This window comes from Drosophila willistoni (genome assembly GCF_018902025.1).
Source record: "Drosophila willistoni isolate 14030-0811.24 chromosome 2R unlocalized genomic scaffold, UCI_dwil_1.1 Seg167, whole genome shotgun sequence".
Taxonomy (NCBI): Eukaryota; Metazoa; Arthropoda; class Insecta; order Diptera; family Drosophilidae; genus Drosophila; species Drosophila willistoni.
Genome location: NW_025814050.1, coordinates 896,453 through 916,237, shown reverse-complemented (window position 1 = coordinate 916,237; position 19,785 = coordinate 896,453). Strand labels below are relative to the sequence as shown.

General features: G+C 39.2%; 6 protein-coding genes across 9 annotated transcripts; 3 read left to right on the top strand and 3 right to left on the bottom strand.

Annotated features, from left to right (window-relative positions):
• The first annotated feature begins 1,637 nt into the window (after window positions 1–1,637).
• On the top strand, window positions 1,638–3,169 carry LOC6646750 (adenylyltransferase and sulfurtransferase MOCS3). Its single transcript, XM_002069381.3, has one exon. It carries the CDS (start codon window positions 1,671–1,673, stop codon window positions 3,042–3,044), a length of 1,374 nt encoding a protein of 457 aa, XP_002069417.1. The 5' UTR covers window positions 1,638–1,670; the 3' UTR covers window positions 3,045–3,169.
• On the bottom strand, window positions 3,158–4,068 carry LOC6646749 (28S ribosomal protein S18b, mitochondrial). The gene is made up of 2 exons (XM_002069380.3): window positions 3,693–4,068; window positions 3,158–3,630 (listed from the first exon to the last, which is right to left on the bottom strand). Exons 1-2 carry the CDS (start codon window positions 3,986–3,988, stop codon window positions 3,294–3,296), a joined length of 633 nt encoding a protein of 210 aa, XP_002069416.1. The 5' UTR covers window positions 3,989–4,068; the 3' UTR covers window positions 3,158–3,293.
• Window positions 4,069–4,173: 105 nt separating this feature from the next.
• LOC6646748 (plasmanylethanolamine desaturase) lies at window positions 4,174–9,395 on the top strand. 4 transcript variants are annotated; one of them, XM_023178177.2, is made up of 7 exons: window positions 4,174–4,285; window positions 4,771–4,831; window positions 7,286–7,526; window positions 8,334–8,545; window positions 8,606–8,824; window positions 8,888–9,057; window positions 9,116–9,395. In XM_023178177.2, exons 3-7 carry the CDS (start codon window positions 7,289–7,291, stop codon window positions 9,204–9,206), a joined length of 930 nt encoding a protein of 309 aa, XP_023033945.1. In that variant the 5' UTR covers window positions 4,174–4,285; window positions 4,771–4,831; window positions 7,286–7,288; the 3' UTR covers window positions 9,207–9,395. The 4 variants fall into 4 exon arrangements, with proteins under 4 accessions (XP_023033945.1, XP_015033027.1, XP_023033944.1 ...); XM_023178176.2 differs by lacking the exon at window positions 4,174–4,285 and adding an exon at window positions 4,401–4,563; XM_002069379.4 differs by lacking the exon at window positions 4,174–4,285 and adding an exon at window positions 4,401–4,578.
• A 424-nt stretch (window positions 9,396–9,819) lies between these two features.
• LOC6646747 lies at window positions 9,820–11,112 on the bottom strand. The gene has a single exon (XM_002069378.4). The coding sequence runs from the start codon at window positions 11,072–11,074 to the stop codon at window positions 10,406–10,408; it is 669 nt and encodes a 222-aa protein (XP_002069414.2). The 5' UTR covers window positions 11,075–11,112; the 3' UTR covers window positions 9,820–10,405.
• A 290-nt stretch (window positions 11,113–11,402) lies between these two features.
• Window positions 11,403–14,565, top strand: LOC6646788 (intraflagellar transport protein 88 homolog). Its single transcript, XM_047010909.1, has 8 exons — window positions 11,403–11,507; window positions 11,567–11,769; window positions 11,833–12,055; window positions 12,109–12,877; window positions 12,935–13,134; window positions 13,201–14,107; window positions 14,170–14,289; window positions 14,369–14,565. Exons 1-8 carry the CDS (start codon window positions 11,403–11,405, stop codon window positions 14,491–14,493), a joined length of 2,652 nt encoding a protein of 883 aa, XP_046866865.1. The 3' UTR covers window positions 14,494–14,565.
• Window positions 14,566–14,567: 2 nt separating this feature from the next.
• Window positions 14,568–19,467, bottom strand: LOC6646787 (lysosome-associated membrane glycoprotein 1). The gene is made up of 4 exons (XM_002069376.3): window positions 19,306–19,467; window positions 16,106–16,465; window positions 15,817–16,038; window positions 14,568–15,562 (listed from the first exon to the last, which is right to left on the bottom strand). Exons 1-4 carry the CDS (start codon window positions 19,358–19,360, stop codon window positions 15,222–15,224), a joined length of 978 nt encoding a protein of 325 aa, XP_002069412.1. The 5' UTR covers window positions 19,361–19,467; the 3' UTR covers window positions 14,568–15,221.
• Between the last annotated feature and the right edge of the window lie 318 nt (window positions 19,468–19,785).

Here is a 19,785-nt window from a genome sequence, read left to right as displayed (position 1 = left end):
CCAGACATTGGAGAATCGGAATTAACACAAATAAATCCCAAAGCGTTACATTCACTCTACGTAGAGAAAACTGCCACGAAGTATTTAACAAAGGACTCCCAATGCCAAAAACAAGGCAAGCGACATATCTGGGAATGACCATTGATAGAAGACTAACTTGGAAACCCCACATAACTACACTAGTAAAGAAGCACAACTACAGAATGACCAAACTAGACTAGTGTCTGCATTATAAAAGCGGCTTAAGCCAGAGATGGAAATTGGCCCTGTATAATTGTAATTGTACTTACATGGAGCTATGGTAGACAAATTTGGGGGACAGCATTACACAGCCAAATAAAACGCCTGCAAGTCAAGCAAAATATGGCCTTGCGCACCATGACAGACGCACCCTGGTGTGTACGAGGAAGCACATTACACTGCGATCTGGACATTCCTTACATTGCTTCGATTGCCAGCAAAATGGTAGGGAGGCACCATGACAAGTTACTACAACACCCTAATGGCAAACGAGCTTGTCAATGATTAAACAAGGAGAAGATTAAAAAGACTCCATCCATCAGATATTCGAAAAAGACAATGGAACCGTATGCTCCATCCTCCGTTAAGTAGGTGTTTTCAATTAGACCTATGTGTACTTATTTCAATACAATCAAAATATCATGTATTACAAAACACTTTGTTTATTAATTCCAGACCAAGCTAAAATACAGGATTTAGGCCAAACTGCGAGCCAAACGCCTGTAATAAATAAAAAAAACGTACTATCGTCAAAAAAACATACAGATCTGAGAGCTGCAATGAGTATGATTGGGCAGGATCGCTTAAACTTTATGGATTCTTTGTTTTAGTATGCACTGTGATTAAAGCTTAACTAGTCTCAAAACGATTTCGTCAAAATATTTATGCCGACTGTGTAATTAATTTTTTGATTTTTACCTTTTTTTCCCCTATTTTTCGGAACTGAATATTGTCTAATTTGTATCTGATGTTGAAATATCATTCGACGAGACATTTAATTAAACTTCTTTCCTATTTTAAGGGAAAAAATATTGTATTAATGTAAGTTAGTGTCGTAAAACGGCCTCGCCGAATTCAGAATTTCAATTGACCCCAAATTGCATACAATTTCAACATAATTTTTTATATCTTATCAAATTGAATAACTTGTACTACTCTCTCGCGCGACAAATTTTTACTTTTTAATTTTATAATACGCAAAATCAGGATAAAAGCGAATATTTTATATGAAAGTCTATTTGCTATATGCCTGGGTTGGCGCAAAGTCTAAAATAATTAAAACCAGTATAAGGAAGTGATGCCCCAGTAAAAGGCAAAGAAATCCCTGTACGCGGTAAATCGAGCCCGCGCGTGTTTTAAACCTGTTGATTAATTGAATTCCAGAAATTGCACATATTTAAAATGTGTGTGTGTGCCATTGTATGCTGTATATAAAAAATTAAATTATGTTTTAATAAATATTATTTTTTATTTTAATCGTAGCGCACAGAAACAGATCACACTGTTCAACATGTCTGAGGAAAGTCTGTTTAAGAGACTCGATGTAAATAGTGGTACACGATGTACCACTATTTGTGTAAATAGTGGCAAAAAATCCCAACTTTTTCTTGGAATTGTTTTTGTTTTTAAATACGCAGAGTTCAGACAAAATGCTAGGAGTTGAGGCATTGCGGAACGAACGATCAAGACTCAGACAGGAAATAGCCGATCTTCGATCTGCAATTTGCAAGAAAGAACAGAGTCTACGTGAACTGGAGGAAGCACTGGCAAATGGTGGCGGGAATGGAGATGGACTTGCTGATGAAGGCGGCGAGAGGAACACTGGAACGATACAGACTCAACTCACCAATGATGACATAGCACGCTACAGCCGGCAACTTATTCTGCCAAATTTTGGTGTGCAAGGCCAACTGAGGCTGAAGAATAGTTCTGTTCTCATAGTGGGCATGGGTGGATTGGGTTGTCCAGCGGCTCAGTATCTGGCAGCTGCAGGCGTGGGCTACCTGGGCCTGATAGACTATGATCAGGTGGAGCGTAGCAACTTTCATCGTCAGACTCTTCATACAGAGGCACGTTGTGGGATGGCCAAGACGGAGTCTGCGAGGATTGCGCTTCTCGAATTAAACCCGAGTTGCAGGATACATTGTCATAGCGAGTTGATAAATAGCCACAATGCCTCAAACATAATGCGCTCCTACGATGTGGTCCTGGACTGCAGCGACAATGTGGCCACTAGATACCTACTTAACGATGCTTGTGTGATTTTCCGCAAACCTCTAGTCTCAGGCAGTGCCCTTAAAATGGACGGTCAGCTGACAGTCTATAACTATGGAGCTCAGGGGCCTTGCTATCGTTGCATATATCCGGTGCCCCCACCACCTGAGGCAGTGACCAATTGCGGCGATGGAGGCGTCTTGGGCGCTGTCACAGGAGTCATTGGCAGTTTACAAGCGTTGGAGACTATTAAAATTATAGTGGGTGGTCTGGGTGAAGTTCTGGCCGGACGAATGCTTATATTTGACGGCACCACAGGGCAGTTCCGTAACATTCGCATCCGCTCTAAGCGTTCCAATTGCCATGCATGCTCTTCTCAACCGCTGATCACCGACCTCATTGACTACGAATTGTTTTGTGGTATGCACGCCACTGACAAGGATCATCCTTTGCAGCTGCTTGAGTCCGACCAGCGCCTTGATGTCCAAACATACCATGACAAACTGGAATCCCAGCCACATCTACTGTTCGATGTTCGGTCAACAGCAGAATTCGAAATTTGCCAACTATCCACCAATGCGATTAATTTGCCTTTGGCGGAGGTTCTGGATGATAGTTATCTGAAGCGTTTCGCCGTAGAGTTGCAAAACAAAGATTTGCCCATTATAGTGCTTTGTCGGCGCGGTAATGACTCACAAATTGCCGTTCAGCATATGAGAAACCGCTTTCCCGACCATTCCATTCGTGACCTGATTGGAGGGCTCCATGCCTGGACTAGAAAAGTGGATCCAGATTTCCCCATTTACTAATCTGTAATTAGTTCTAGATTTAAGTCACTGGAACAATGTTAATGTATACATTTACATATATGTTGATTATGAATGCTGTTCAATTAATTTTGTTAATAAAATTACAATTTTCATTTCGAATTTTTCTAAAACCGATTTTACTTTTATATTTAACGCTAGTGACAAAATCCAAAATTAATCGATCAAAAGTAAAGCGTTATTCATATTTTTTAATAAAGAAAATTAATGAAGTTTTTTTTTGTTCACATTTCAAGACTTTTGTTGTTTCTGTTTTGGTTGGCCGTAGTACTCGCTGTAATCGTATTCTCTGAATGGTACATCATAGGTGAGTAGACCGTAATCACGAGCCCGTTGGACGGCAACCAACAAGCGCAAATGACTCTTCTGGCACAGACCCGTTTTCGAATAGCTCAAAACCTCACCACTGTGTGGGGATATGAATTGATCAATCAGTTCCGTATTGCGATGATCTAATACCAGATATTCATCCCGGCAAATGGGGCAGGGATTACCAGTGGAGATTTTGCCTTGGCGTATGCATGTCTTCCGTGTCTTACGTGGGGCATACATACCTTTGTGGTTACGCCTGATGGAGAGCAAAAGTTCATTACAATAATTGATTTCAGTTGGGATAGTTTTCGTCCTTACCGGTATTGCGACCATACGAAACCATCGCCATAGGTTTGCTTATATGCCGCACTCTTCAGATACCGTATCGACGACTCTACAGGAATAACTTTTGTGCGATCATTGACATCTGGAACGGAGCTTTGTGTGCTCGATTCGGTGGCATCGGCATCCGTATCCGCATTGTCTCCAGTGTTATTACTTTCAGTATCAGCAGCTTTACATCCCATTAAGCTGGATGTATGAAAGGCAGCGCCGCGGCTACTCCGAGTTATCTGGACGAGTCCATTGAGAATACTTCGTGCCATCGGCAACATTTTATGTCAAAATTTCTAATAAATTGCTGTGAGGTAACAAGCTACTGCCGACAGGAACAGCTGATAACAGATGACAAGTTATCGTTGCCTCAATTTGCTATCGATGGCAAACATTTACTTTCGATTAGAGGCCCTTAGCACTATTCCGTTACAAGGTGTAGGCAATCTAATGAATAACTTAAAGATACATTTACAAATTAGTCATGCTTGTCTTTAGTTGTCTAAATTTTTCATTAAATTTTCTTGCACAAAAGAATATTGAAAACTGAGAAACCATTGAAGCTACGAATTGAAACCGTGAGTATGCGCAAACACCTGCAAAAGCTCAATGGGCATCCACCCACATCCATTCGCATACACCGACCGCCGATTTATGTAGGTTCTTTAGTTTCTTTGGCGAGGCGGAAGTGCACGGTCAAAGTGTTGTGGTCGCAGACGCTCTCGCGAGATTCGTCGTCTGGGTGTTTGTTGTGCTGTTGTTGTAGTGGTGGGGGCAGAGCATTAAATCACGTGAATAAAAACAGTGTTTATTTACTTTCTTGCCCCGTTAGAAGGAGTCGTGGACGAAGCTCAGCGTGTGTAGTATTCCAGTTAGTTTTAGGATCAGTTGCCCATTTGCTTTGCGTGCATGCCTGAAATTTTCTTTGGCTTTAATCAATATTTTGGCTAGACATACATAGATGGGTCATTTGGTTTTTAATTGTTTTAATGTAAAATAGGCCTACACATTTGCCTATTTACATTCGTACATTAGTTCAAGCTACTTCCTTTTTTCTTTGCAGGACTCGCTGCTGCCACTAGCAACAATAACGGCCTCAAGAAATACCGTTACTTGCTATAAAGGTGAGTCAAATTGTCACACGGGTGTTGTAGCAAGCTTTTTTTGTTTTTATAAATAGAGCGGTCGGGGGCGATGAGAAACACGGGCGGGCAGGCGTGCACCATGTACATACATACATTTGTACATCTGTGTGTGTATGCAAGTCACACATTAGAATTTTGTTATCAATTTGCAAAACGACCAAAAACAACAGTAAAACCTGAATGCTATAAATACTGCTGAGTAAAGCCAACGTAAACACATTAAAAACAAAAAATAGTAAATGAAAAAAAACAGCGTCATTCGTGGCATCCTTCACCAGGGCGAAAGGGTGTCGAGGGTGCAGCACGAAAGTTTTGGAGTGTCTCTTCACGCATTTCGTGTAATAAATTGTTATTTACCTTTGGCGCCTTTCTCACACAAATACGAACGAAAATCGTCGTTATGTTGTGCTAAAATTAATACCTGTTGGGCCGTACAAACAAAACGTATTCCCATTAGGGCTTGATCGACCACCGAAATACTCTAGAAATCAAAAAGTTTAAAACGCTTTTACTGTGTGTGTTTATAATCTCTAATTAGGTGGCTACAATAATTTGGAAAAACTTACTTAGAAGATTATAGAAACTTATTTAGAAGATTATAGAGCTTTATCTTAGTTTTTGAATAATTTAACATTGCAAATAATCCATTTTAAGTACCTACAGCCAATTTTACAGATATTCGTCTTGAGATATCGCATAGATGATATTTAGATATATGGAACTTAGTGGTTACGGGCTACTCTTAAAATGCATTCCATATGAGCAATGTGTAATTTTTGTATAAAATAATTACATACATTATGTCATCGCTTTAACAAATACAATTGTAACTCGTTGTTACATACAGGTTCTTGAATAGCTTCATGGTGAGCCAAGCAAAACCTTTACATTTTTGTTCAGTTTATTAGGGAGCGTATCAGTTTTATGGTAGGGCGTAGGAATTCCCACCTAAATAATCGAGAAACAGCTGATTAAGTGAATTGTGACAAGTTTTCCATGTAGACAATTAATTCTGCAATTGTTAAGGAACAATTCTGAATTGAATTTGTGCATTTGTCGATTTATCTGTACCAACTTTGTATTACAATGCAAATGCTCTATGGCAAAGGGCGCAGGACATTTGGTAGGATCTGGAAAGGCGTCACCCAAGTCGAAACTAAAATTTCTCCTTTCTCTGATATTTCCTGCCCACACTTTCTTTACTTGGCATTTACGTATGTATGTTTGTATGTATTTCTGAAATTTGAATCACCGTTTTATTTGTGAAAATGTTTTTTTTGTCCTTTCTAGTTTGTTTATCCTGTGCTGTTGCACGTCATGGGGGATGTGTTTGCGTTCTTTACTTCTATTTGTGGGAGAATTACACACCGTTAGATTATGGGGTTCGTTTCCCCCATATTCATGTCCTTCGCATAACCATTACGTGTGAGAAGCCAACGCGTGCCTGTCAGTTCCATTTTCATTCATTTTTCCAATACATAAGTCGATTGCCCAGTTTTTTGATTAATGTGTTTTCACATCAACACACGAAATGGGGGTCCGACCTCCCAATAGTTATAATTAAGCTAAAATTTCCTATTCTAATCGACATAATTAATATAATTACATAAAAAGTAAGCCGTTCATTAATTATTAATTATCATTAAGGAATTCCTTTTAACTCAGTGTCTAACTATTATGAGAATATTTAAGGAGTCTTAAGAAAAGGCGTCAAGGGGGAACCTTTTTCCCCACCTACAGTCTTTTAAGTCCTTTTGCTAGTGCGATAAACGCAAATAATAAATTCCAATAGTCCTCAGCCTAATAATGCACAGTTTATGTTTACTACTCATGTTGCCACAACAAAATTTTCCATCGAAGCGCAGGAATTTGTTCATATACATATATATTATTTCCACAATTTCCTCAACCTACCTCAAAGAGAACAGAGAACTCTACCATGCTCCACCATTTACAACACAATTTAAATACCAATTTGCCTAATTAAGGTAGCTTTAAGCCGCGCCTCCAAAAATGACAGCTCATTTAGGTTCCTGCGGTTCCATAGTTCTATGGGGACACCTTTTCCACGATCCCGAAATATTGCGTGACACGCTTCGAGCGATGGTATAAAAGCAGTCAGTTTAGTGCAGTCTCAAGGTAATGACATCAACATCTGCAGAGGTCAATGAGATGTTTCCCCGTTGCCTGGAAACTTTAAAGAGCGTTTAAAGAAGTCTTTAAATCATTGTTGCTCCGTGTCTTCACCTTGGGTTTTTCCCATCAAATTGTTTAATTATGCAAAAGGGTTCGAGGTAAAAATACATCTGGACAAGTTCACACAGACGAAATTGGTGGCCTGACATTGAATTCAACCCAGGGTTTTCATTCGGGGACAGCTGTCAAGGCTTTGAGGTTGTCCATTCTAACGTAGTTGCTCTCTTTCCCTTGCAGACAATGGCAGCCAAGAGTGATAAGGAAATCCTGGCGAATTCCATGTACGAGGATGATCCAAATGGCAACTCAGCGCCCACAACAACAGAAGAGGATCCCTCCATGGAATGCCACAACGCAGTGGTAGCAGCGGAGGCCACTACAACCAAGAATACGACAACAGCCGCAGCAACCACAACATCTCCACGTTGGGGCCCTCAGAACAAGGGTGCACAGGAATTGGCCTCGCTGTACAGTCCAGGTGAGTATTTTTTGCCCCCAACAAGAAAACATGAACCACAAATTCAAATCAAAGTCAGAATGAAATGTGTTTTATTGTGACTCAATTTGAGAAAGAAGCCTTAAAAATAATTAAGAGCTCCCCAATGTTATTTTTATAATCTATTGATCGCTGATTTCCGAAAAAATGTGTGGGGATTTTATCAATTGTACCCACTTATCTTTAAAAAGAGGGCAAGCACTTTACTGTTTGGTACTGTTTTAATTATAATTATACTGTGCACCCATAGACTGATATAATTGGTTTTATTATTGATCGCCATCAAGATTCGAGTCGATCTAGCCATGTTGGTCGGTCCCTTGGTCTATCTGTCCGTCCATACATATGATATAAACTTGGGACAGACGAATTGACAACAGACGCCTTGGTGCATGGTATACCAAAGTTGGCGCGACGATTTACAATTAGTTAATTATACCATACACCCATTGGGTGAAACAGCCGAGTCGATCTAGTCCGTCTGAACACTTATGTAGATCTCGGAAACTGTAAGAGCTAGAGTCGCTAAATTTGATACTTAGACTTCTGTAATACCTACGGTGTTACGGTGGTAGAGTAAGCGAGATAGCATATGCTATGAGACATGTAAAACGAATTTAATAGACATGCATTTGGTGTTCAAAATTTAAAATATTTGTTCACCTCGTGGATGGTATACCGAAGTCGGCGCGACGACTTACTCACTTCATGCAATTTGTCATCGATTTTTTGATCGACGACCTGAAAATTGTTGGGTTATCTAAAGTTTATTTTATAAATGTACTGCAGGTAAACGAGCTCAGGAAATTATTTGCGTCTACACGTGTATTGGCCTGATGATCATAAATTTGACATTGATACTCAAACACATGCGCTGGGAACGCATCAGTGTGGCCTTCGTCTCGGCATTGTGTGGCATCATTACAGCCGATTTCGCCTCTGGTGTAGTGCACTGGGCTGCGGATACGTGGGGCTCTGTGGAGTTGCCGCTGATAGGAAAGGTGGATTGGATACGTTTTGAATTAAAATCCATAATTACTAAATTAATCCATCTTTTGCAGAATTTTCTACGTCCTTTTCGGGAGCATCATCTAGATCCCACATCAATCACAAGGCACGATTTCATTGAAACGAACGGCGATAATTTCATGGTTGGCATTCCAATCTTAGGCTATTTGGCCCATTATTTCTATGCCAAATCGTCGATTGAGATTCAACTTAATTTTGGGTGGATATCGTATGTGTTTCTTTGCTCCATATTTGTGGTCATGACAAATCAGGTAAGCAATAAATCGCATTCATAGTGTCATGATTTTATAGATTGAATTGGTTTTCCATCTCAGATTCACAAATGGTCCCACACCTATTGGGGACTTCCCAGATGGGTGCTGTTCCTACAGAGTTGTCACATTATTCTGCCCCGCAAACATCATCGCATTCATCATGTGGCTCCGCACGAAACTTACTTTTGTATAACTACGGGCTGGTTGAATTGGCCACTAGAAAGATTACGGTTCGTTGAAAAATATACATATTTATGCCCAAATTGTAATTAACTTATTGTAATGCAGATTCTGGTCGACTTTTGAGCTGATTATAGAGCACTTTACGGGTCTCAAGCCACGCGATGACGACATGAAATGGGCCAAGAAACTCACTTAGCTTTGCTACCCCCAAGTGGACGACTGTATATATGGGAACATAATCCTGGACCAAAGCAGCCTTAACCTTAACTAAAGCTAAACTAAAATTATATTTTTTGCACAACACGGTTTAAACGATAAGATTTTTAAGATAGCTACTGATGCCTATAAAAAAAAAGAATGTTTGTTAAGCATATTTGCATGTTAAGTTTTAAATTTGTTGTTATATTTTTGATCTCGCTTTAAATCCTAACAAAAAAAGAAACAAAACAGTTCGAGTGAGCCTTTTATACAATATATACAGACATTGAGCACTAGCTTGTTATAAAGGTTAACTTTTTATAGGTATACATGAAAAAAAGACATTTTCAAATACATTTCATCGCATTAAAACAAAATACTGTACTTTAGGCGCTGTATGCAATCAAGAAACCAAAGAAGTGACTTACAAATTTTAGCCTTACAAACCAAAATGATTTTTAAACGAAGAACAACTTTACAGTACGCACATTTTTAGTGGCTTGTATTTAATTTAGTGAAGAACTACAAATGAATCCTAGACGCTGAACAATTTGTATTTTAATATATAAGTCTTTTTTATAAATGTACAAATTGCTTACAAATATCATTTGGAGTGCTAAAGAACAAATTTTGATAACAAATTAACTCTAAGAGAGCAATATTCATTGTGATTCAATAAAACAAATAAAGATTAATATTTATAATGAAAACTGTCCCGATGAATAAAATCTGTTAGCTAAAGTCTAAGCAACAACAGCTCAGGTCAATTTTTAAAGTGGTAATACAAATTGAATACTATAATTATCATTTGTTCTGACATTATCTCTCGTTTGGCTAATTCTTTTTTTTAGACAGGTCACAGATGTCTGGCGAGTGAGCACCGGCTTCTTATCAATCTATCCCTGTGAGTGCCATCTGCACTTCAGGTGTATTGTGATAAGGATGAACATCAACAAGCTGTCTCCGATCTACATATGTGGGATAAACAAGCGAAATTTCAACCCACCAAGAATGATATCCAACAAAATTGTTTAAAACAATCCAAAAAACAAAACCGTAACGATGTTTTACTTTTTTGTGGTCGTTTGACACTTTGGCCACATGAAGATGATCCTATTCTTTCGAGGATTGATGAAATTTTATATATTCAATTTTCTTCCGGAAACATTGTTTATCAATTCTTTTTTGTTGGCTGATTTAAACTTTGTTTTCCCCTTCTTCTCTCGATATTTCTTGTTGTTTAGCTTCCTCAGCAGCGTGCTGTCGCTCCACTGTCCATTTCTTTATCTTTTTTTGGGTATGCGCCGCATGAGCGCGATCTTCCTGCTGCCGCTTAGATCTCTGTCGCTCCAATGCTGATTCACTGTGAACAAATATGGGACGACATCTATGACGCATCCAACCCTTGACGGTGTGCTTTTTCTTTTGTTTCTTTTTCTCTTCGATTGGTGTTGGTGACTTTCCTTCTTCTGGTGGGTTCTCTGGTTCCTTTGCGAACTCTTCAGAGTCTTTACCACATTGACAACACCCGCACATGATAATGATAATGATAACAACTATTAAGACCAGTACTAGGAACCACAAAAGAGAAACTATGTCTCCTAGAGGGCGGTTTTCCATGGTCAAGTGTGGCCTGGGAATCACCTCTGCTACTTCACGCCCGAGATCTCGTTTCAGTTTATGACAATCGTATGCAGTCATGGTTTGGACATCGGATTTGTACACTGACGGCGTATCATCATGCCACCACGCCTTAAATGGATCCACCGGCTCAAGGTTAAAGAGCTGGCGACATCTATTATATACATCAATCATCCATTTCTGGCATTCCATACTGTCTATGTCGATATTGCATATAGGATTCATAATCAGATGGAGGCAAAATGTAAACCTTTCCAAAGGAGTAACACATGACACTCTAATAATCAGTTGCTACGTTGGGTAAGTTATGTAAATTTTGGGGACCTATTGCTGTCATAGAGGATCAGAGAAACTTAAAACTCGAACAAGGGAGTCTTTCATGGGCCAAATAGTTCGCTTATTAACGCGCCAACCACCGTGTTGTTGAAAAGGGGTCTTTGAAATTGTTTTTCAGAATTTCCATGGCAACGTTGCACCAAAACATTGAGCAACCCCTTGTAGACAATACTTGTTTTCTTTATTGGTCAGTAAAGCAAAGTTGATATTTTTCCAAATGAGTGCCAAGGATAAAATTGTTGGGAATCCTAGTGAGTCGGTTCCACCTCCACCACCAACGGCGGCTGGTAGACCAAGACCTCCTACATCACAGCTCTTTTCGGTAAGATAACGCGAAAAGCCTTATCCAGCAATTTCAATTGAAATCGACTCTTCCAAAAGCGAGGCAATCTGGTTAGCAGTCGAGGAGGTGCTGACAAAACCTCTTTGGCCAGACCCTCTACCGCTGTGAGGGCTGTGGGTTACGCGGCTAATAACAGTGCGGGCTCTGCTGGACAAAAATTCGATCAGTTCTTCCTAGAGAAGGCCAAGCAACAGACGCTCTCATCGGCTAACGCCTCCATAGATGCAGCCAAGGAGGTCAAGTGAGTTGGACAAGACAGGGACATTCTTTTGTACCGAATCAATGACTAGCAATTCCTTTACAGTCCTCAAATCAAATACAAGAATCTAGAGGCAAAGATAGTCAAACTTCTGGAGTCGTCCATAGTGCTGGCTGCTCGTAGGACGCCTTCGACGGCCGAAACCAAATCTTCACTCTCCGATTCGTTAAACAAAGCCAAAGAAGCTTTCTCCTTGGATCGGACATTGCATCGATTTCGGGATCAGCAGGGCGAGAATGTGTTTCACAATTTTGATCTTACCTATGCAGTAAGTAGGTGTAGTAACTTGTTGGATTCCCCATTTCCATTGTGTTATCTTAGGTGTTCTTCAATCTGGCTGAGCAATATGAACAGAATGAGATGCATATTGAGGCGCTTAACACCTACAGCATTATGACCAAAAACAAAATGTTTCCCCATGTCAATCAGCTGAAACTCAATATGGGCAACATATATCACAAAATGGGCATCTATCCAAAGGCCATAAAGATGTATCGCATGGCATTGGACTCCGTACCCAATAACCTTAAGCAATTGCGGTTGAAAATTACCGAAAATATCGGAGTCTTATTCGTGCGGATGGGCCAATATGCCGATGCGGCTTCTAGTTTTGAGTTCATCATGTCGGAGCGGGCGGATGTTAAGAATGGCATACACTTGCTACTCTGTTACTATGCCATGGGAGATGTGGAGAAGATCAAAAATACTTTTCGCATTTTGTGTGATGTCCAGCCGGCGGAGAGTGACAGTGACTTGGAGAATGAGAACAATATAATAAAGCTGCAGGGACAAACAGTAGCCGGCCAGGATGCAGAGCAGGATGAGAACGAGGCGAATGCCGATACTGCTGCTGAAGTGGCTGTTATTGAGGCCGGCACTGGCCCATCTGGCGGTAGTGCCACATATGGCAAAAACCATGAATCTGCCGCACAGAGCTCGGGCAAAGCTCGGAGCCGTCGGTATGTTTTACAGGCCTTAAAGACTGACGAGTTGGCTACCTACACGAAGCAGAAAAGAAACGTTGAGAAGCGTAGCATCACCATGATTGTGGATCTCATTTCACCTATTATCGAGGAGAACTATAACGATGGTGAGATACCGATTACATCGATCAACAAGCTCAATATTTTATCCACATTTCTCTTAGGCTACAACTGGTGCATTGAGGTAATCAGAACTTCGAACTTATCATGGCTGGCCAATGAAATGGAGCTGAATAAGGCTCTGGTCTATCTAAGGCAAAACGATGTCAATCAGGCCATCGAAACACTTCAAATGTATGACCGAAAGAGCGAAGGATCGATGACGGCTAGTGCCCTCACCAATCTCAGTTTCATTTACATAAACGTAAGTTCAGCTGGAACATTTAAAAAGTCGGAAAGAGTTTAGACCTACTTAAGTGATTCCCTACAGCTTGGTAACCTCGAAATGGCTTCGCACTGCCTCAATCAACTGAAGGAGTTGGGAGCATTGGAAACCAATGCTCTAGCCCTGGTTAACGCCAGCATTGTGGAAATTCAGAAGCAGAATCTGGCATCAGCCAAAGAGCAGTTGCATCGCGCCGTGCAATTGCAGCCCACAAATTTTGAGGCAAACTACAATCTGGGTTTGGTGGCATTAGCCGAGCAGGACTACGAGCAGGCTGAGGAAAAGTTCGAGCTACTCAAGTCTCAGTTGATGGTGCCGCATTCGGTGCAACACAGTCATGTCTATTATCAGTTGGCGAAGTTGCAAGAGCGACGACTTAGTCAGGGAACCGGAAATTTTAAGTCCACTCCCTCGCCGGGTGCCCTTCAGGCCTACCTCCAGGTCCTGGGGATTTCGGCATCGGACGTGGACTCTCGCTTGTTCGAGAAGGTTGGCTCGATGTATGAGCAAATACAGGACCATCAGGAGGCGAATCAATATTACAATGAGGCCTATCGCATCAATATGAGTGACATCAATATCGCCAGCTCCATTGGATCGTACTACATAAAACTTCAGGCCACGGAGAAGGCTTTGTATTATTACGAACGCGCTGTCCTAGCCGATCCCAACGATCCAAATTTGATGTTGCGCATAGCAAGCTGCTTTCGGAATTCTTATCTACCACCCAAACAATATCTCGGCATGTTTGAGAAAATCTACGCTCGATTCCCAGATAATATGACCTGTGTCCGAGCCCTTATGCAGGTGAGCAAATCCTTGGGCATGAGCGAACTACACGAAAGGTATTCCCTGGACTATGCTAGGCTCCATAAGCAGCAACAGGAGAGACAGCAGGAGCAACGCTATCAGCAGCAGCGCCTATCCTCCGCCACCAGTAACCGGATTAGAGGTACGTATTCCATTTGTTTGTTTATTCTGAGCAAAATATGAAATAGGCATGCTTTATTTTAGCTTTAAGACCATCGAATGAGGAACGCTTGTTGGAGAATAATGAGATTTCTCACACCATAGCAACAAGCAACTACAATGGCCAAGAGCATTTTGGTAAGACTTCGTCCAGTTCTTATTCGGGTAAGTGAAATAACTAATGACCCAAATAACTTGTCACTCACAATCCTCCTTATCTGCAATCTGTATTCATGTAAATCAGTGCAACAATACGATCCTTTGGGCCCGCCAGCAGAACGTCCTCGCACTGGAATTTATCGATCTCAGCCGAGCAATGACTCGGACGATGATGCTGAGATGAACGCTGAGAGTTTGCTGCCCATTTGAAGAATTTTTACATGCTGTCATATAGATTTAACACTTAAATGGAAATCAAATAAAATTATACATATACTCGAAGATTTTTTCATATCATATTATTTTATTTCACGATTAAGGCCAATAATAATACATAAATTTGTTGTGGTTCTAATTATTGGTTTAACTGATATCATTGATCGTTTAAAATCAATTACATAATTATTATTTTTGGGGAGCGGAAAATAATGTGTTAACTAACGTCTTTCTATTAATTAGGAGCCCAGTCGTTCGTTTTCACCTCTTCCTGTTTTTCCTCGCATATCTGTTTATTTTTCGCATTGCACATTCATTGGATGCGACGTGAATTATTGATTGAGTAAAATAATATGGTTCCAAATTGTTTCTTATGTATTTAAGAACCGACTCTTTTGATCAAAAAAGTAAAAGAGTAAAATGTACGTAATGAGTCTTAACGAAACAAAAAAGAAAATACAATCACTTATTTAAGTCGGACACAGACATATACACAATTATCTAGATTTTTGATAAACAAAACCATTCTGATATTCTTCCTTCACTCTGAATTTGGGCATAAAGCAAACGAAAACGAATATATATATATATATTCATATTCATATATATATATAAATGATGTACTTGCCAATTATCAAAAATCAATCTTACAATTCTCTCTACTTCCGCGTTGTCCTCTCTTTAATTACGTCCCTATGCTCCCGTTACCTACTGATCTTAGTTTAGAAGCTCATATAGCCACGCGAAGTTGATCGACGACGTGCACACAAATAAGAGATGAGAACGACAAGGATCAGGGCGACCAGGGCAATGCCCACGGCAATTGGAACCACATCCGATGTCTCAGAACTGTCACAATCGTGAACGGAGGAGAATCCGGTGGCATTAGCCTGTCGGAAAGCCTCCACTTGGAGCTGGCTGATTGTAAGTACCCCAATGGTATTCTGGCTGCCATAGGTCTCGGTCAGATTGAAATGCTGGGGACGTGTGCAGTGATATGACATTTTTTCTGGTGTTCTAAAATCATCTTGTCGAGTACGCTGCAGTTGAATGGTCTGGTTGGCTGTAAATAAAAGATTAAATGAGAAAAACACTTAATTGACTCGAATCTCCAAATCTATAGCAAAAAGATCCTAAACCAATGCCTTACTTTAAATTAATTACATGACTTACATAGAAAGATTAATTTGCTAAGCACACATGTATTAAACTTATTTCTGAACTGTGCATTTCATATTGAAACCGCGGTTCCAAACTTATCTTTAACTTTTCCTACAGAAAAATCATGCACTCTGCACGGGAAATTGTCACACATACCCTTTGCATCCGGATACTCCTCATCGTTCAAAGCGAAAGTAATATAGATCTGGGTTAGCACAATAGATGAATTCTTTGTCTCGAATCGCATCAGGAATGAATGTACAGATGATGTAGGTCCCCAGCTCAATACAATCGTTTGACTTGTTTTTGAGTCGCAGATGTGGTCGCCAATAGTAGCATTGCTAGGTATGTTGGTCAGACCATAAGTGGTGTTACCATCTATGTACATAAATTGAAAGAATATTGTAATAAAATGCTAATTTCAGTTTGTAAGTATATTAGTTACCCTTCTTCGTATAGGTGAAGTTGAATTGGGTGGCCATTGTGAGGAGAATACAGGAGGCATTCCAAGTGCCGGCTGTTGGTTGAGGATAAGGTTGGGGAGCGTGGGTGGTGGTCGGCACTGGAGCTGGTGTGGTTGTGGTCTTTGGTGGCTCAGTGCTGGTTGATGTTGAAGTCGAAGTCGAAGTCGACGTGGAGGTCGAAGTGGAGGAGCTCGGCTTTACTGTACTCGTTGTTGTTGTGGAAGTGGTTGAGGTGGTGCTGCTACTGCTTGACAATGGATTGGGTGGCGAGCCCTCCTGCCCATCGATAGCCGCTGGCGTTGGTCCATTATTTTTCAGACCAAACAATATTTGCGAATGAACTGAAAAGATTAAACAAAGAAATATTTAATTATTTTGAATTCATTTGTCAATTATTTATATTTATAATGATACACTATCTAACTAGGATTCCTAGAGTTTTAAATTCAATTGAAACCTTTAGGTAGATTCCAAAAAACTGATTTCAGGTGGACTAGATAAACCTTACTGATTTTGTAAATATTTATTTTAGATAGTCCCAGTTCCAAAATGATTTTAATAAAAGAGGCCTAAAACTAAAAAGAATTTGGTAAAAACCTATACATACATTTGATTAATAGAATAGAATAAAAGCCTCAGTGAATGAATAACCTCAACTCATTATAATTAATACAAACAATATCACCGAACTGAACGTATTTACTTTACCCTTAAATGAGTTCAGACTAGCATCCCTGCGCTTTATGGGCAAGGATTTTTAATCTTTTACTACTTGCGAATTGCGAAACTCAGTCGAAGTAAGCGTGAGTCATTTTCTAGATTAATTTCACAAACTGATAAACCGAAAAGTTAACGAGTGAGTAATAAGAAATTAAAGGGACTTTAATGAACGAATAAATCGGCATACATTGATAAATTTACATATGTATGTACATACATACTGTTTGGTAAATATACATATAAATGGAAATTTACATATGTATATAAATATATAGGGAAGCAATTCCCATCGTCATGCGGGTATCATCCGATAAAAAATCCCTCAAGTGTTATTGAGCGAAACAAGTCAACAATTTTATCTAGTCGGCCCCCTTATTGTTCCCCGTTATTTCTTAAAACTTGAATCGAAATTGCAACGAACAAAACAAAACCAAAACAATGAATTTTTTTATGACTCAACTTTAATTTAATAATTTGTTGCTAAAGCAGTTTTAGTCTACACATATACATATACATTCATACACACATATGTATAGGTAATCTGGACTCTGCCCTCTGCGGTTATTCATTTCACCGGCCGACCCTTGCCGCTGCCACCACCCGTTCTAGTTCAATGCCATTTTACAGTCTTCCAAAGATGACCTTTAAATGCAAGTTAAGCGTCTGTCTGGACAGACGGAAACACAACGATGGGGGCGGGACTTTCTCTCACGGACATACATACATATGTATAATGCAATTTCTCAAAGAGCAAAAAAAAAAAGAATAAGGAAAATGCAATGAAATTAAAATAGGATTTATATGACTCGAACATGCAACAACAGGAGGCATGTTATAAGAATAAACTTCGATAATTTAAGGAATGTACATATACTCTGAATTGATATATACATACATGTATTCAAATTTAGTCCGAAATTCTTCAAAGAGAAGCAACAATGTGTTTAGTCTCTCTACTCTGCATAAAAAATTAAAGCTCTTTCGTTTATTTCAAAGTTAAAAAATTATAATAAGTATAAATTAATTATCACCCCAAAGTACACTGAGTACAGCCTGACACTGTCACCTCACATCAGCATAAGCAAATTTTTTATGTGGTTTATTGATTGAGAATAAAAAGAAAGTTCGTTTTGGTATCACAACCAATTGACAAGATGTGGACAAAAACTGATGAAAACTAGTTAAACCTTTCCTTCAACTCAACTGATCATTTAATACGAATTGCGGCATTTGTGGAATGTACCTTATCGAAAACTGGCAAAAACAATTGTAGGCACCCTAACGCAGTATTCGATTTAGCTATCGGTTTTTAAAAAATCCGTAGGCATAAAGTTATGTACATATGTATGTTTGTTTGTATGTGTATGAATCTAAATGAAAAGAGAATTCTTATCAGTAAAATATGTATTTTGCCACTTGAAACATATTGAATTGTGATTTACCCATTAATATAAAACTAAATATACGTATATGTACATATATATCTAAGTATGTATGTATGTACAAATGCGAGGAATAATAACAATACATAATCTATGTATATACATATGTATGTACATTTGTGCCACATTTTGTGTCTTTGTTCAGAATTAGTGTACGTACAGCCATATATGTACATATGTATTTAATGCAGATAAAGATTAGCTAATATTTGTTGTAAAATCTATAAACCACAAGTAATTGGAAACTTCCATTGACGTTTGATGCATAGGAACCAGTTTGGACAAAGAACCATCCATGCTAGTTATCAGAGGGGGATGCCTTATGCTACGTCCCGCATCATAAGGAGGGAAATACGAAGCCAATGGGTGGGTGGAGAGTTTGAGAATAAATTAACAAATGAAATAACGATTTAAATTAAATATAATAATAGTGTGTAAAGAAAGTAAAAAAAAATGTCAAGCTGTATACATGGGATGGAAGAGATTGCTGCATTTAGGGATGGGTGGAATGGGCCAGAAGGGTAACCGTTTAATGCGTTTCATGCTCATTCTCCCATGTACAACGTACTTGTGTGTGCGTGTGAGAGTTTTGCATACAGGTAGGCGCCGTTAGATAAGAGGTGGAGCGGGGCGAGCATTAGAAATTAAAGAAACTGTATTTTCCATCCACCATCTTGTTAGGGAATTGCAATGAAGGTTCAGTATCCAAACCTAGATTACATATTATTTTGCACTTTGCTGAACTTTTTCTGGATTTCAACCCACAACAGCAGAAGCCTTCTAGATATGTACATATATACATACATAAATATATCATATCACACAAACACAACGGCTTACGTGAGTGCAACAGAGACAACAAATATTAAAAAAAAAATAAATAAATTGCGATGAACCAGCAAAATTGTTGTGAACAAAGAGACCTTTCCAGGTTTTTGCGTCGCAGTTTAAGGGGTGCGGGTGCAGGGGTCGTCGCGTAGTTTTCCACAAAATATTACCGCTTTTTCTCTTCTACTTACCAGCACTGCTCAATAGAAGCAATGTCGTGCAGACCACAATTTTATTGACAAACATGTTAAACAATATTCTCTAACTAGTACTTTTTTCTGATTTTTTTCTTCAATGGCACTTAATAGTTTTTGTAGTTGTCACTCAGCTGGCAGTCAATCGACTCGCTCATTTTTAATGTCACGACACTTTCTATCGGTGCAGCTAGAAATTTATCGATACTTGCAGGTTTCGAATTTATCGATATCATCAATGAAAATTGGAGTGGACATTTTAAATAATTTTCTTTTACATTTTGTTTTAATGATGTGGCAAAAACTGCTCTTATTATTTTTTTGACCATTTTTGTTTTGTTTAATTTTGGATTTTTCAGGCTTGAGGTGAGGTTTTCTAAGAAGCTCAAGCCCAAGATTTTCATTTTATTTTTTAATTCCGTTGCACTGGCAATAGAATATACATATGTACTACAATACACTAATGCACAAAAACAT

Excerpts from the sequence above, each read along its gene's own strand:
- LOC6646750 (XM_002069381.3), top strand. The coding sequence starts at position 1,671 with ATGCTAGGAGTTGAGGCATTGCGGAACGAACGATCAAGACTCAGACAG.
- LOC6646749 (XM_002069380.3), bottom strand. The coding sequence starts at position 3,988 with ATGTTGCCGATGGCACGAAGTATTCTCAATGGACTCGTCCAGATAACT. Across the intron at positions 3,631-3,692 it reads TTCGTATGGTCGCAATACCG|GCGTAACCACAAAGGTATGT; the intron begins GTAAGGACGAAA and ends GCTCTCCATCAG.
- LOC6646747 (XM_002069378.4), bottom strand. The coding sequence starts at position 11,074 with ATGAATCCTATATGCAATATCGACATAGACAGTATGGAATGCCAGAAA.
- LOC6646788 (XM_047010909.1), top strand. The coding sequence starts at position 11,403 with ATGAGTGCCAAGGATAAAATTGTTGGGAATCCTAGTGAGTCGGTTCCA. Across the intron at positions 14,108-14,169 it reads CACCAGTAACCGGATTAGAG|CTTTAAGACCATCGAATGAG; the intron begins GTACGTATTCCA and ends GCTTTATTTTAG. Across the intron at positions 14,290-14,368 it reads TTCGTCCAGTTCTTATTCGG|TGCAACAATACGATCCTTTG; the intron begins GTAAGTGAAATA and ends CATGTAAATCAG.
- LOC6646748 (XM_015177541.3), top strand. The coding sequence starts at position 7,289 with ATGGCAGCCAAGAGTGATAAGGAAATCCTGGCGAATTCCATGTACGAG. Across the intron at positions 8,825-8,887 it reads TTGTGGTCATGACAAATCAG|ATTCACAAATGGTCCCACAC; the intron begins GTAAGCAATAAA and ends TTTCCATCTCAG. Across the intron at positions 9,058-9,115 it reads TGGCCACTAGAAAGATTACG|ATTCTGGTCGACTTTTGAGC; the intron begins GTTCGTTGAAAA and ends ATTGTAATGCAG.
- LOC6646787 (XM_002069376.3), bottom strand. The coding sequence starts at position 19,360 with ATGTTTGTCAATAAAATTGTGGTCTGCACGACATTGCTTCTATTGAGC. Across the intron at positions 16,466-19,305 it reads GCTTCTATTGAGCAGTGCTG|TTCATTCGCAAATATTGTTT; the intron begins GTAAGTAGAAGA and ends TAATCTTTTCAG. Across the intron at positions 16,039-16,105 it reads CTTCACCTATACGAAGAAGG|ATGGTAACACCACTTATGGT; the intron begins GTAACTAATATA and ends TTATGTACATAG.